Below are 17409 nucleotides of genomic sequence, written 5' to 3'. Positions count from 1 at the left end.
ATATCACAGGTATCCAAACCCTCCATCACCAATGCACAGCATGTATTATCTACAAAATGCACTGTAGATAAACACTGAAGATCCTCAGACAGCACCTTCCAAACTCATGACCACTTCCATCCAGAAGGACAAGGGCAGCAGATATATGGAAACACCACCACCTTCAAGTTCTCTTCCAAGCCACTCACCATTCTGACTTGGAAATATATTGCCGTTCCTTCACTGTCACTGGGTCAAAATCCTGGAATTTCCTCCCTAATGGCATCATGGATCAGCTCACAGCAGGTGGACTGCAGCGGTTCTAGATGTCAGCTCACCATCACCAATGCTCAGGTGGCCAACTAGAGATGGGCAATAATTGCTAGCTAGCCAGTGACATCCATATCCCACCAATGAAGAAAAGAAAAATTCTTAGATTATGCACTCTGCTCCTAGATTCTTCCACAAGGGGAAAAAGCCCTTCTTTTAAAAAAAAATCTATCCTAAGAATCTTGTATGTTTCAATAAGATCATCTTTCATTCTTCTAAATTCCAATCAGTATGGGCTCTGACCTACTGAACCTCTCATCTAAGACAATCCCTTCATAAATGGTATCTGTCTGGTGAACCTTCTCTGGACTGCCTCCACAGCCAGTGTATCTTTCGTTTGATAAAGGGCCCTAAACTGTTCATAGTATTCCAACTATGGTCTAGCTACTGCCTTGTATGGTTTTAGCAAAATCTTCCTACCTTTACACTCCACCCCATTTAAAATAAAGTCCACTTCTAATTTGTCTTCTCTTTTGAACTTGGATTGGTAGCATTTTGTGATATATGCACAAAGACTCCCATTTCCCACAGTTCTATAGCTTTCTGCAGTCTTTCTCCATTTAAGTAGTATTCAGCTCCTCCATTCTTCCATAATCTCACATTTTTTCCACATTATATTCCATCTGGCAAGTTTTTGCCTACTCGCTTAATTTATCTATATCCCTCTCAGACTCTGTGTAATCCTCATCACTTGCCCTCCATCTATTTTATGTCATCTGCAAACTTGACTATAGTACATTCATTTTCTGAATACTGTCAGATCTGCTGAGTTCCTCTTGTTTCAATTATAGAAGGAAGAGGAATCTGTACTGTGGATCAGAGCTCTGTTTGGTAATTTTGGTTGGCCTGAAAATGCAAGGATCTCCAACCAGAAATGGTTTGAACTTTCATGAAAAGATGTAGAAGTTATGCCATAGCACAGTCCATGTCATTTTCCAGCCATGATACCACTGAGTGAGTATTATTTTACTATCCAGGACATTTGCAGGGTAGCTCAGGGATCTGCTTCATACAAGAACTGGACGAAAAGGGCACTACAAAAAATAATAATAACAATAAAATAAATTCTGCAACGTCTGTTTTCATTTTCCCTACTGGCCATTGAGCACTTACGAGATGTCATAGTAATTACTCTGCTGTTTTAATTTTGCTTCCACGTTTTACTTTTATTTTCTTTGTAGACACACTGCAATGAAGTCGAGGTAGCGTTTGGAAAAATAAACCTCTCACACAACAGCATAACCTTCACTTTGACAGCCAAACGAGTGGTCAAAGGTCAAGTTGTTGTTTCATCTGTAGTTCAACTTCCCTTCCTACTTGACTACTGCCTTTTTATCCTCTACTCCTTTCATCTTTAGCAAAGAATGCCAATAGCTTGCTATTGGCCTTTGGAGTATTTCCAAAGGATTTCAGATTTTGTCCTTTTGATAATGATTTTTGCCATGTGCAGTCTTATTACGAGTAAGGACATTGATAACCTGGCTTCGCTGGAACTTGGCTCAGTGACTGAAACCTCCCCATGTGATGATGCTTTCCACTGACAGATCTGCCATTGCACTTGCGCTGTTTTCCTCAGCCAAATGTTCTTTGTATAGCTTTAATTTCATTTAAACCCTCCTGCTCAAAGTATAATGCCATGGATACTCTGCATGATCCTACATTTCACTATCGATCTAAGTCTTGGACACAGCTACAGGGCTAGGTGCATCCTGACTTAGAATACTGAGATTGTATCAATAACTTCAATGTTAAATTGAGACTATAGCAAAGCATGGACTGAATGAGGAGAAATATTATATACTATTCAATGCTAAAAATTATAGATACAAATCAAAAAGATAGAGACGATGAAAGACAACTAATGGTCAATGGGGGAATTAAAAAGCTTCCCAATCACTGTGGCCTTGATGTTAATATTATGGGATTGGATTGTAAAAACTCAAGAAACCAAGAACTACGTAGATGGAATCAAAATCTATGTTATACTTTACTGACCCAGTCTTTTAGGAGAAAGTGAGGTCTGCAGATGCTGGAGATCAAAGCTGAAATTTTATTGCTGGAACAGCACAGCAGGTCAGGCAGCATCCAGGGAACAGGAGATTCGACGTTTCGGGCACAGGCCCTTCTTCAGGAATGAGCAGAGAGTGTTCAGCAGGAGAAGATAAAAGGTAGGGAGGAGGGACTTGGAGGAGGGGCGTTGGAAATGTGATAGGTGGAAAGAGGTCAAGGTGAGGGTGATAGGTCGGAGTAGGATGGAGGCGGAGAGGTCAAGAAGAAGACTGCAGGTCAGGAAGGCGGTGCCGGGCTGGAGGGATCCGGCTGAGACAAGGTGGGGGGAGGGGGGATGAAGAAACTGGTGAAGTCCAAGTTCATCCCCTGCGGTTGGAGGGTTCCCAGTCGGAAGATAAGACGCTCCTCCTCCGACCGTCGGGTTGTTGTGGTTTGGCGGTGGATGAGTCCAATGACCTGCATATCCTCGGTGGAGTGGGAGGGGGAGTTGAAATGCTGTGCTACAGGTTGGTTGGGTTGGTTCGTCCGGGTGGCCCAGAGGTGCTCTCTGAATCGCTCCGCAAGTAGGCGGCCTGTCTCCCCAATATAGAGGAGGCCACACCGGCTGCAGCGGATGCAGTAGATGATGTGGGTGGAGGTGCAGGTGAATCTGTGGCGGATATGGAAGTTTCCATTGGGGCCTTGGAGAGAAGTGAGGGGGGAGGTGTGGGCGCAAGTGTTGCACCTCCTGCGGTTGCAAGGGAAGGTGCCGGGAGTGGAGGTTGGGTCGGTGGGGGGTGTGGATCTGACAAGGGAGTCGCGGAGGGAGTGGTCTCTACGGAAAGCTGATAGGGGAGGGGAGGGAAATATATCCTTGGTGCTGGGGTCTGTTTGGAGGTGGTGGAAGTGACGGCGGATGATGCGCTGTACATGGAGATTGGTGGGGTGGTAGGTGAGGACCAGTGGGGTTCGGGGTCACTGATATCCAGAGGAGACCTCTGAATTACAGGAAATGCTAAAAGGAAGCTTTCCATAGAGACCTGAAATGTCCAATCACAATTGATTTATTGCAACATGGGCTATCACTTAAAAGAAAGCGATTTATGAGGAAAGAAAAGTAAAGGATGCGAAGTAAAACCAAGAAAACAAATGAAATGGATCTAAAAGCCTTCACCTGTTGTATCATTTTTGACTGATAACCAGTTTTATTGAATTTAATAACTGCTTTGAAACATTCAATTTATTTTCAGTTGCATCAATTCAATATTTTAAAGTGTTTGCCCAAAATTAATTGTAGTTAACTTTCTTTCCTAAGGGCCAACACATTTGAGCAGCGAAAGAATATAAAGTTAAAATGTACTGCAATTCATTTCCCAAAATAGTCAAAGACCAATTTGAAGTTTTTTTTTATTTTAAGGCTACTCCGTGATTTTGTACTTGCAACATTTTATACTACAATGTTCTTGAAATTGCCCAATGTACCTCTGAGATACATGTTTGCAGCATGTTCTTCTGTTAAAATAATGGGCAAGTGAATTTGAAATTGAGTATCAGAAACAATTCTGGACCCATTAGTGCTGCAGGGGAAGTAGCAGCAGAGAATGTTAATTTTAAAACTTAAATTTGTTCTCACACTGAGACATTAGCATGAATGTTATTCCTAGCTGGGAAGAGGGTCCAGGTGCACATCTGATCATGACGTGGACCTTTTCTTTCGTTTTTAAAACAAAATCATTCTTGGGAAGTGAGTGTTACTGGCAAGATGCACATTTATTGCCCATTTCTGATGGTGAGCCCTGACAACGGAATAGCTAATGAACTTTTCTTATTGTTGTAGTGGAATTTGAGCTCAGGTTTCATGAGCATTAGTCTAGGTTTCTGGATTACTAGTCCCTAACATCACCACTGTGCCAGCTTCCCAACTCTTAACCATACCACATTGGCAAAAGGTGTTGATAGATCTGGGTTGGCTGCAATGTTTTTCATTCAAATTCTAACAGAAGCATCCACACTCTCTGCTAATACTAATGCTTTGGTCCAGAACTTAAAAAGGTTTGGAGTTTTTCTTTCAAGTCTTGTGTCCCTTTTTAAGTGCCTTGGTATCTCTTTAGGTGCTATAGGGCCAGTCTTGCTGTCATATCATCTAGATTTTACAGTCTTGATCATTGGAATGAACATTCTCTGAGATTCCATACTTGCCAATCAGCAAACCGACGTGTTGATGTCCGGTTTCGGAGGTCAATACCACGCACAGTCCTCAGAGATCCACACACCACAGATAGAAATTACAGGGCGTACTGGAGGATGAAATATGTCAGTTCACTGCACTTCAGCACAGGCAAGTTCTTGCAATTCAAGAACCAACTACATTTGGGCAATTTGTTAAACATCTTTCGCTGAGGTTTCACTAATTGTCTTCCAACAGTAGTAGTCTCAGTGTTAACCTTGGGTATAACCCATAGAGTGCAGAACCCGGGAAATGGAGTTGTTTGGAATGCGCCTCATCACACACCATTGCCTGTCCTTCCAGATTTTCTTTGAAAATGGGCATTCCAGAAGGAGATGGAGGCAGGGGTGCGAGGGGGAAGGTCCAATGCCGTCATCTTGACGGCTGAATGCTGTGCACAGCTGCAACATGACACTGTGAGCAAAAGGGTTTATCAGCTTGGACCTTGTCAGCTTTCCTTTGTGGCTGCTTCTTTCCTCCAACACAGCCAGCTTAATGCAACTAGTACTGATGCTTCATTTTTATCAATGTCGATGTGTTGTTCTATCAATTTCTTCGACTGTGATCTGTACTAGAGCATGACACATAATTACAATTACAGTCAATACCACTTTTACAGTCAGCATCGTTATAGCAAATTAGACTGGAAGACAAACATGATAAAATTTGTATGCTGGCCCTCATTTACATTTACAAACCTCAGCAAAATACTCAGCTGTACATTAACCTGGGAACATGGGGAAAGATCAGTGAAAGTTTATCAATGGTAACACAGAAAATAACTACCCATTAGCACACACTTAGCATGTGGATTGGCTTCAGGGCACAGAACAGTTTGACTTCATTTCCATTTTAGATCACTGCCATTGAATTCCCAATCATTTTATTTTAATGGTGAATGTCTAATATTCTTAATTGTATGATTGCCTTAAAAAGATCAAGCCTGGCCCCTGTGATTGTTTGCCATTATTCAGATATTTAACTTTTTTTGCAGTTTTATACTACATTGCAGTTTTTAAATTGATCTGCACTAATGATGTTTGCTAAGATAGTAAATGGGATGTAATTCAATGTTAAATACTTTGCAAGTTTCTAGTTGAGGGAACATATAATTACACCAGCTTGCAAGAAAGAGATATGTCTCTGGCAAAGAATTTCAACATTTACCAACAGATGAGATATCAGAAATGAATTATCTAACTGTGGAGATCCTCGTGAATTATGGGTTATCTTTATCCTTTCTGTGATCTAATTTACCTTCAGCCTCTTTACATTTGCCACTGTCTTAAATACTACCTATCATTTAATTAGGAAATAAAGCAACTATATTTCATTCAGAAAACTTGCAAGTTTGGCATTCGAGTAATTTATTTCAAAATGAAATGGAACTGAAACATTTTGATTTCAAAGCCTGTGAATAAAATAATCAATTTGTAGTTAAAGCAGTTCAGCTAAATGATACCTTTTGTGATCTCACAACTCTATATTAAACTGATAGTGCAGTGCGGAGGGATAATTCCCTGAGTCTGGATGAGGACCCTTAGTAACACCGTGGACGTTGGTCTACCTAACCTACTTATTTAACCACCCTTATGGTTCCAAAGAGACCCTGGAGTGCAGGTTCATAGTCCCTTGAAAGTAGGGTTGCAGGTAGACAGGGTAGTGAAGAAGGTGTTTGGTATTCTTGCCCTTATTGCTCAGTACAGTGAGTATAGGAGTTGGGAAGTCATGTTGCGGCTGTCCAGGGCATTGGTTAGGCCACAATTGGAATACTGCATGGATTTCTGTTCTCTCCCCTATAGGATAGATGTTGTAAAACTGGAAAGGCTCAGAAAAGATTTACAAGGATGTTGCCAGAGCTGGAGGCTTTGAGCTATAGGGAAAGGCTGAATAGGCTGGGGTTATTTTCCCTAGAGCGTCGGAGGCTGAGGGGGTGACCTTATAGGTTTATAAAATCATGATTCTTTCCCCAGGGTAGGGGAGTCCAAAACTAGAGGGCGTGTGTGTAAGGTGAAGAGGGGAAAGATTGAAAAGGGATGTAAGGGATAACTTTCTTATTCAGTGGGTTATACATGTATGGAATGAACTGTCAGAGGAAGTGGTGGAGGCTGGTACAGTTACAAAATTTAAAAGGCATCTGAATGACTATATGAATAGGAAGGGTTTAGAGGGATAAGGGCCAAATGCCGGCAAATGTGATAAGACTAATTTTGGATATCTGGTGGGCATGGACGAGTTGGAATGAAGGGTCTGTTTCCGTGCTGTACATCTCGATGACTCTATGTTATATTAAATTTCTGAAGTTACCAGGCTGGTCAATAAACCCTATTAATAACACAAGCATAAGCTCATTCTTTAGAAATATGTTTATGATTTTGCAGTAGTTATGCCTGGCAGATACCTTTTGCAAATATTAAAAATACTTTGGAACAATTATATCCTTGATTCTATACACTGTATACATACCCCACCACAAAATCAGAAATCAGTTACAAAATAGATTTCACTCATTACAATTCCCTCCTTAAATTTCGGTTTCAGCATTTTTTTCTATCTACTTCTTCCAAATTTTTTTGGCCTTCTTTTCAGCTCTGAACGTCTTCGCTCTTTCTCTTTCTTCCCTTTCCATGCCGTTATTACTACTAGGCTTGACTATTTCAATGTTAAATGATTGATAAATCCCCTTGACTTGACAGGATCCATCCTAGAATTTAAATGAAGTAGCTACAGAGATAGTAGTTGCTTAGATTCTAGAGAAGTGTCTATGTCAAAGAATGTCACAGCAAAGCATTTAGAAATACATAATATAAGTAGGCAGAGTCAGCATTGCTCGATGAGGGGAACTCATACCTGACAAATTCATTATAATTCTTTGATGTGGTAACAAATAGAATTGATGCAAGGGAAGCCGTGGATGAAATATATTTGGATTTCCAGATAGCATTTGATAAGTATCAGATATTAGGCCACTCATTAAGAGCTCAAGACAGTCCATTAGCATGGATAGAGGATTAGCTAACAAATAGAAGGCAGAGAGTTGGGATAAGGGCAGCAGTTTTAGGTTGGCAAACAACAAGTAGTGGGGAATGTCTCCAGGATCAGTGCTCGAACCACATTTATTTACAATCAATATTGATGACTTGGCAGTTGGAATATAATGTGGGAAAATGTGAGGTTATGCACTTTGTTTGGAGGAATAGAGGATCTGAATATTACTTAAATAGAGAAAGGCTGCAGAAAGGTGCAGCACAGAAGGATTTCAATTTCCCCATGCATAAAACCCAAGAAGTAAGTATTGAAGTTCAGCAGGTAATAGGAAAGGCAAATGGAATGTTGGTCTTTACTTGAAAGAGAATGCAGTATAAAATCAGGGAGGTTGTGCTAAAACTACGCAAAACAGTACTTAAATACACCTGGAATACTGTTGACAGTATTGATCCTCTGATCTACCGGCACTAGAGGCAGACAAGAGAAAATTCATTAGATTGATTGTGGGACTGGAAGGATAACCATCTGACAAGACATTGAGTATTTTGTGCCTTCACTTAGTGAAGTTTAGAAAAATGAGAGGCGATCTTGTTAAATACTGTATATGTTATCTCATTTGGCTGGACTGCTGGTGTGTAATGTAGATCAATACCTACAGCGTCGGTCTAATTCCTGCACCAGCTGAGGTAAACATGAAGGACTCTCCTTCTCAACATCCTCCCTTGCCTGAGATGTGGTGACCCTCAGGTTAACCAGCACCAGTCATCTCTCTCTTTCTAATAAGAGAGCAGCCCTATGATTTCGTAGGACTATAGCAAGTGTACATTTGCCTATTGGACACAAAATATTAACTTTGTTTCTCTGTCCACAGATGCTGTCAGAACTACTGGGTTTCTCCAGCACTTTGTTATTTTTTCATACTTTCAGGTTTCCTGGCTATTAAATCTCTCTCCCACTTTTCCTCCTTCTCTGTTTCTGCCCTACTGGTTATTTGGCTCAGTTTGGTATCAGGATATTTTTTGTATTGTAATTTTTGAAGACATTTCAGATGATCCATCAGAGCCAGGGGTCATTAAGCCAACATTACTGTGCTGAAGAGTATTATTCCTGGTACACTTTACTTTAAAAAGTAATCAGCATAAAATTATATTTTTAAGATCTTTTCTATGATATCTTTCTTCTAAAAATCAATTTAAAATCTCCTAAAGAGTCATAGCAGTGTTTTGGCTTAAATCAGCATTTTCTGAGAACCATTTTTCAGTTTTCAGCAACCAGGGAAGATGCTAGTCATAATAATATTTTTTAAAATTATATTGATATCTTTCACTTTCAAATCTCCTGAAAACCCTGGACTTGCCATTTTGATATTACTTCTAATTCATTATCTTTATTACTTAGTACTTATAAAAATTAAGTATTGATTGTAATGCTGCTTACCCATGTATGGCTTGGTCCCAGCCATTGATGTGGCTTTGTCAGAGTCCTTCACCACTGTTGCTATGTTGAAATCAGTGATGTGAACATGCCCTTCAAAAAAAAAACAAACAATTTGAATTTAAAAAGGAAATTCTCTGCAAAAACAAAGGGAAGAAATGTGCCATTTTCATCCACAAAATTGGAAAGAAACATGTTGGCAGAACAGCGGTCAGTATTTCAACTTGCAAAGAATTGTTGAAAAAAATAAATTAGGATTTGCAGGCAACAGGGGAGTTACTTTGCCACATTGGACAATGTATTCTCAACTTGGAGGTTACTATCCATTTTGATATTCAGAAATTTCAGGAATACAGGTCCTGGGAGACTTTATAGCTTCGGAAGCAGGGGTGAGCGCTCTGGTCCATTGATATCTTAAATACAACTTTACATTGGTTTGTCTGACAAAATTTCAGTGATTTAGGAGAATAAGAGACCATGATTTTATTTGGTGTGAATGCTGTATGATAAAGTATAACCTTACTGGTTTTCTTTTGTAAATCTGCAAAAGTGAGTAGAGTGGGGTTTTTTTCGATTATATTTTGTTACTGAGGTTAGACAGGATGCAGAGCCGGGCTAAGAAATGGCAAATGGGGTTCAACTTGGATGAATGTGAAGTGATGCATTTTGGAAGGTCAACCTTGAATGCTGAATATAGAATTAATGACAGGATACTTGACAGTGTGGAGGAACAGAGGGATTTGGTGTTCATGTACATACATTTCTCAAAGTTGCCACCCAAGTGGATAGGGTTGTTGAGAAAGCATATGGTTCTTTGGCTTTCATTAACAGGGGGATCAAGTTTAAGAATCGCAAGGTTTTGTTACAGCTCTACAAATCCCTGATGGGACAACTTAGAATATTGTGTCTAGTGCTGGTTGGAGTACTACAGGAAAGATACAGAGGCTTTGGAGAGGTTGCAAAGAAGGTTTACCAGGATTCTGCCTAGACTGGAGGGCTTGCCTTATGAAGAGAGGTTGAATAAGCTCAGACTTTTCTCTCTGGAGAGAAGGAGAAAGGGAGATGACCTGATCGAGATATACAAGATAATGAGAGGAATAGATATAGTCAATAGCCAGAGACTTTTCCCCAGGGCAGGACTGACTGGCATGAAGGGTCAAAGTTTTAAGATATTAGGAGAAAGGTATAGAGGGGACGTCAGAGAGAGTCGTGAATGCATGGAATGCATTGCCAGCGGTGGTGGTGGAAGCAGAGTCATTAGGGACATTTAAGCGACTGCTGGACATGCACATGGATAGCAGTGAATTGAGGGGTAAGTAGGTTAAGGTATTTTATTTTACATTAGGATTAATCCTCAGCACAACGTCATGGACCAAAGGGCCTGTTCTGTGCTGTACTTTTCTATGTTCTATGTTCTATGTTAAACTTTAAAGGTGTAAAAACATAGAGAGGGGTGTGAGAGTCCTGGGGAGATAGTGGGGAAAGCGATTAGTCTGAAACTGTTACAGTTGGGAAAAGGAGCAAGTGGAGCGATTCACTTTGGAAGGAGCAAAAGGAATAAAGAGTCCTGGGCTAATGGTAAGGTTCTTGGTAGTGTAGATTAGCAGAGAGATCTTGGTGTCCATGTACATAGATCACTGAAATTTGCCACACAGGTTGATAGGGTTGATAAGAAGGCATATAGTGTGTTAGCTTTTATTGGTAGAGGGATTGGAGCCATGAGGTCATGCTGCAGCTGTACTCTGGTGTGGCCACATTTGGAATATTGCATACAGTTCTGGTCACAGTGGTATAGGAAGAATGTGGAGATTTTGGAAAGGGCTCAAGGAGATTTACCAGGATGTTGCCTGGTACAGAGGGAAGGTCTTACAAAGAAAGGCTGAGGGACTTGAGGCTGCTTTTATTCGAGAGAAGGTTGAGAGGTGACATAATTGAGACATACAAGATGATCAAAAGGTTAGACAGGATAGACAGTGAGAGCCTTTTTCCTCAGATGGTGATGGCTAGCACAAGGGGGCATAGCTTTAGAGTGAGGGGTGGTAGATATAGGATAAATATCAGAGGTAGTTTCTTTACTCAGAGAGTGGTAGGGGTGTGGAACACCCTGCCCTCAACAGTAGTGGACTCGCCAACTGAAATGAGCATTTAAATAGTCATTGGATAGGCATATTGACGAAAATGGAATATTGTAGGTTAGATGGGCTTCAGATTGGTTTCACAGGTTGGTGCAACATTGAGGGCCACAGGTTGGTGCAACATTGAGGGTCTGTACTGCGCTGTAATGTTCAATGCTCTATGAGTCAAGCAGTCAAGGCAGGCAAGAACAAAGCAGAGAACGAGGTGTGACTGATAAATTAAACTGCATTTATTTCAATGCAAGAGGCCTAACAGGGAAGGCAGATGAACTCAGGGCATGGTTAGGAACATGGGACTGGGATATCGTAGCAATTTCAAAGATGTGGCTCAGGGATGGACAGGACTGGCAGCTTAATGCTCCAGGCTATAGATGCTATAAGAATGATAGAAAAGTGGGGGACTGAGAGAGGAGGGGATGTGGTGTTTTTGATTAGGGATAACATTCCAGCTGTACTAACGGAGGATATTCCTGGCAATACTTGGGTGGAACTGAGAAATAAGAAAGGGACGATCATCTTTTTGGGATTGTACTATTGACCCCCAGTAGTCAGGGGGAAATTGAGAAACAAATTTGTAAGGAGATCTCAGTTATCTGAATGAAAAATAAGGTGGTTATGGTAGGGGACTTTTACTTTCCAAACATAGACTTGGACTGCCATAATGTTAAGGGCCTGGATGGAGAGGAATTTGTTAGGTGTGTATGAAAAAATCTTTGGATTCAGTATGTGGATGTACCTACTGGAGAAGGTGCAAAACGTGATCTACTCTTTGGAAATAAGGCAGAGCAGGTGACTGAGGTGTCAGTGGGGGTGCACTTCGGGGCCAGTGAGCATAATTCTCTTAGTTTTAAAGTAGCGATGGAAAAGAATAGATTGGATCCAATGGTTGAAGTTCTAAATTGGAGGAAGGCTAATTTTGAAGGTATTAGGCAAGAACTTTCAAAGGTTGATTGGAAGTGGATGTTCACAGGTAAAACAATGGCTAGAAAATGGGAAGCCTTCAAAAATGAGATGCCGAGAGTCCAGAGACAATATATTCCCATTAGGGTGAAAGACAAGGCTGGTAAGTGTAGGGAATCCTGGAAGACTAGAGTAATTGAGGTTTTGGTCAAGAATAAGAAAGCAGCATGTGTCAGGTATAGACAGCAGAAATCAAGTGCATCCTTAGTACAGTATAAAGGGAGTAGGCGTATAGAATCATAGAATCTCTACAGAGTGGAAACAGGGCTTTTGGCCCCCTAAGTCCACACCGACCGTCCGAAGAGATACCCACCCAGATCAATTTCCAACCCTAAATTTACCTCTGAATAATGCACCTAACCAACATACCCCTGGACAATGTGGGCAATTTAGCATGACCAATCCACCTAACCTACATACCCCTGAACACTGTGGGCAATTTAGCATCACCAATCCACCTAACCTACATACCCCTGAACACTGTGGGCAATTTAGCATGACCAATCCACCTAACCTACATTCCCCTGAACACTGTGGGCAATTTAGCATGACCAATCCACCTAACCTACATACCCCTGAACACTGTGGGCAGTTGAGCATGACCAATCCACCTAACCTACATACCCCTGAACACTGTGGGCAATTTAGCATGACCAATCCACCTAACCTACATTCCCCCGAACACTGTGGGCAGTTTAGCATGACCAATCCACCTAACCTACATACCCCTGAACACTGTGGGCAATTTAGCATGACCAATCCACCTAACCTACATACTCCTGAACACTGTGGGCAGTTGAGCATGACCAATTCACCTAACCTACGTACCCCTGAACACTGTGGGCAATTGAGCATGACCAATCCACCTAACCTACATACCCCTGACACTGTGGGCAGTTTAGCATGACCAATCCACCTAACCTACATACCCCTAAACACTGTGGGCAATTGAGCATGACCAATCCACCTAACCTACATACCCCTGAACACTGTGGGCAGTTTAGCATGACCAATCCACTTAACCTACATACCCCTGAACACTGTGGGCAGTTTAGCATGACCAATCCACCTAACCTACATAACCCTGAACACTGTGGGCAGTTTAGCATGACCAATCCACCTAACCTACATATCCCGAACACTGTGGGCAGTTTAGCATGACCAATCCACCAAACCTACATACCCCTGAACACTGTGAGCAATTTAGCATGACCAATCCACTTAACCTACATATCCCTGAACACTGTGGGCAGTTTAGCATGACCAATCCACCTAAGCTACATACCCCTGAATACTGTGGTCAATTTAGCATGACCAATCCACCTAACCTACATATCCCGAACACTGTTGGCAGTTTAGCATGACCAATCCACCAAACCTACATACCCCTGAACACTGTGAGCAATTTAGCATGACCAATCCACCTAACCTACATACCCCTGAACACTGTGGGCAGTTTAGCATGACCAATCCACTTAACCTACATACCCCTGAACACTGTGGGCAGTTTAGCATGACCAATCCACCTAACCTACATACCCCTGAACACTGTGGGCAGTTTAGCATGACCAATCCACCTAACCTACATAACCGTGAACACTGTGGGCAGTTTAGCATGACCAATCCACTTAACCTACATACCCCTGAACACTGTGGGCAATTGAGCATGACTATTTCACCTAACCTACATACCCCTGAACACTGTGGGCAATTTAGCATGACCAATTCACCTAACCTACATACCCCTGAAGACTGTGGGCAGTTTAGCATGACCAATCCACTTAACCTACATACTCCTGAACACTGTGGGCAGTTGAGCATGACCAATTCACCTAACCTACGTACCCCTGAACACTGTGGGCAATTGAGCATGACCAATCCACCTAACCTACATACCCCTGACACTGTGGGCAGTTTAGCATGACCAATCCACCTAACCTACATACCCCTAAACACTGTGGGCAATTGAGCATGACCAATCCACCTAACCTACATACCCCTGAACACTGTGGGCAGTTTAGCATGACCAATCCACTTAACCTACATACCCCTGAACACTGTGGGCAGTTTAGCATGACCAATCCACCTAACCTACATAACCCTGAACACTGTGGGCAGTTTAGCATGACCAATCCACCTAACCTACATATCCCGAACACTGTGGGCAGTTTAGCATGACCAATCCACCAAACCTACATACCCCTGAACACTGTGAGCAATTTAGCATGACCAATCCACTTAACCTACATATCCCTGAACACTGTGGGCAGTTTAGCATGACCAATCCACCTAAGCTACATACCCCTGAATACTGTGGTCAATTTAGCATGACCAATCCACCTAACCTACATATCCCGAACACTGTTGGCAGTTTAGCATGACCAATCCACCAAACCTACATACCCCTGAACACTGTGAGCAATTTAGCATGACCAATCCACCTAACCTACATACCCCTGAACACTGTGGGCAGTTTAGCATGACCAATCCACTTAACCTACATACCCCTGAACACTGTGGGCAGTTTAGCATGACCAATCCACCTAACCTACATACCCCTGAACACTGTGGGCAGTTTAGCATGACCAATCCACCTAACCTACATAACCGTGAACACTGTGGGCAGTTTAGCATGACCAATCCACTTAACCTACATACCCCTGAACACTGTGGGCAATTGAGCATGACTATTTCACCTAACCTACATACCCCTGAACACTGTGGGCAATTTAGCATGACCAATTCACCTAACCTACATACCCCTGAAGACTGTGGGCAGTTTAGCATGACCAATCCACTTAACCTACATTCCCCTGAACACTGTGGGCAGTTTAGCATGACCAATCCACTTAACCTACATTCCCCTGAACACTGTGGGCAGTTTAGCATGACCAATCCACCTAACCTACATACCCCGAACACTGTGGGCAGTTTAGCATGACCAATCCACCTAACCTACATACCCCGAACACTGTGGGCAGTTTAGCATGACCAATCCACCAAACCTACATACCCCTGAACACTGTGAGCAGTTTAGCATGACCAATCCACCTAACCTACATACCCCTGAAGACTGTGGGCAGTTTAGCATGACCAATCCACCTAACCTACATACCCCTGAAGACTGTGGGCAGTTTAGCATGACCAATCCACCTAACCTACATACCCCTGAAGACTGTGGGCAGTTTAGCATGACCAATCCACCAAACCTACATACCCCTGAACACTGTGAGCAGTTTAGCATGACCAATCCACTTAACCTACATACCCCTGAACACTGTGGGCAGTTTAGCATGACCAATCCACCTAACCTACATACCCCTGAACACTGTGGGCAGTTTAGCATGACCAATCCAGTTAACCTACATACCCCTGAACACTGTGGGCAGTTTAGCATGACCAATCCACTTAACCTACATACCCCTGAACACTGTGGGCAATTGAGCATGACCAATTCACCTAACCTATATACCCCTGAAGACTGTGGGCAGTTTAGCATGACCAATTCACCTAACCTACATACCCCTGAACACTGTGGGCAATTTAGCATGACTAATCCACCTAGCCTACATTCCCCTGAACACTGTGGGCAATTGAGCATGACCAATCCACCTAACCTACATTCCCCTGAACACTGTGGGCAATTTAGCATGACCAATCCACCTAACCTACATACCCCTGAACACTGTGGGCAATTTAGCATGACCAATCCACCTAACCTACATACCCCTGAATACTGTGGGCAATTGAGCATGACCAATCCACGTAACCTACATTCCCCTGAACACTGTGGGCAATTTAGCATGACCAATCCACCTAACCTACATACCCCTGAACACTGTGGGCAATTTAGCATCACCAATCCACCTAACCTACATACCCCTGAACACTGTGGGCAATTTAGCATGACCAATCCACCTAACCTACATTCCCCTGAACACTGTGGGCAATTTAGCATGACCAATCCACCTAACCTACATACCCCTGACACTGTGGGCAGTTTAGCATGACCAATCCACCTAACCTACATACCCCTGAACACTGTGGGCAATTTAGCATGACCAATCCACCTAACCTACATACCCCTGACACTGTGGGCAGTTTAGCATGACCAATTCACCTAACCTACATACCCCTGACACTGTGGACAGTTTAGCATGACCAATTCACCTAACCTACATACCCCTGAACACTGTGGGCAATTGAGCATGACCACTCCACCTAACCTACATACTCCTGAACACTGTGGGCAATTGAGCATGACCAATCCACCTAACCTACATACTCCTGAACACTGTGGGCAGTTTAGCATGACCAATTCACCTAACCTACGTTCCCCTGAACACTGTGGGCAATTGAGCATGACTAATCCACCTAACCTACATACCCGTGAACACTGTGGGCAGTTTAGCATGACCAATCCACCTAACCTACATACCCCTGAATACTGTGGGCAATTTAGCATGACCAATCCACCTAACCTACATACCCGTGAACACTGTGGGCAGTTTAGCATGACCAATCCACCTAACCTACATACCCCGAACACTGTGGGCAGTTTAGCATGACCAATCCACCTAACCTACATACCCCTGAACACTGTGAGCAGTTTAGCATGACCAATCCATCAAACCTACATACCCCTGAACACTGTGAGCAGTTTAGCATGACCAATCCACCTAACCTACATACCCCTGAACACTGTGAGCAGTTTAGCATGACCAATCCACCAAACCTACATACCCCTGAACACTGTGAGCAGTTTAGCATGACCAATCCACTTAACCTACATACCCCTGAACACTGTGGGCAGTTTAGCATGACCAATCCACCTAACCTACATATCCCTGAACACTGTGGGCAGTTTAGCATGACCAATCCAGTTAACCTACATACCCCTGAACACTGTGGGCAGTTTAGCATGACCAATCCACTTAACCTACATACCCCTGAACAGTGGGCAATTGAGCATGACCAATTCACCTAACCCATATACCCCTGAAGACTGTGGGCAGTTTAGCATGACCAATTCACCTAACCTACATACCCCTGAACACTGTGGGCAATTTAGCATGACTAATCCACCTAGCCTACATTCCCCTGAACACTGTGGGCAATTGAGCATGACCAATCCACTTAACCTACATACCCCTGACACTGTGGGCAGTTTAGCATGACCAATTCACCGAACCTACATACCCCTGAACACTGTGGGCAATTGAGCATGACCACTCCACCTAACCTACATACTCCTGAACACTGTGGGCAGTTGAGCATGACCAATTCACCTAACCTACGTACCCCTGAACACTGTGGGCAATTAACATGACCAATCCACCTAACCTACATACTCCTGAACACTGTGGG

General features: G+C 42.7%; 1 protein-coding gene across 1 annotated transcript in view; it reads right to left on the bottom strand.

Annotated features, from left to right (window-relative positions):
- LOC122539420 (serine/threonine-protein kinase 32B-like) overlaps positions 1 to 17409 on the bottom strand; it is a 357967-nt gene that overhangs the window by 76207 nt on the left and 264351 nt on the right. The window contains exon 6 of the mRNA XM_043674242.2: positions 8951 to 9040. Within this exon, the coding sequence (XP_043530177.1) occupies positions 8951 to 9040 (90 nt within the window). The remainder of the gene's footprint in view (positions 1 to 8950; positions 9041 to 17409) is intronic.

Source organism: Chiloscyllium plagiosum, unplaced genomic scaffold (assembly GCF_037043375.1).
Source record: "Chiloscyllium plagiosum isolate Xiang-an unplaced genomic scaffold, Cpla_swu_hap1 HiC_scaffold_36, whole genome shotgun sequence".
NCBI classification, from domain to species: domain Eukaryota; kingdom Metazoa; phylum Chordata; class Chondrichthyes; order Orectolobiformes; family Hemiscylliidae; genus Chiloscyllium; species Chiloscyllium plagiosum.
This window is presented reverse-complemented; position numbering and strand designations above follow the sequence as displayed.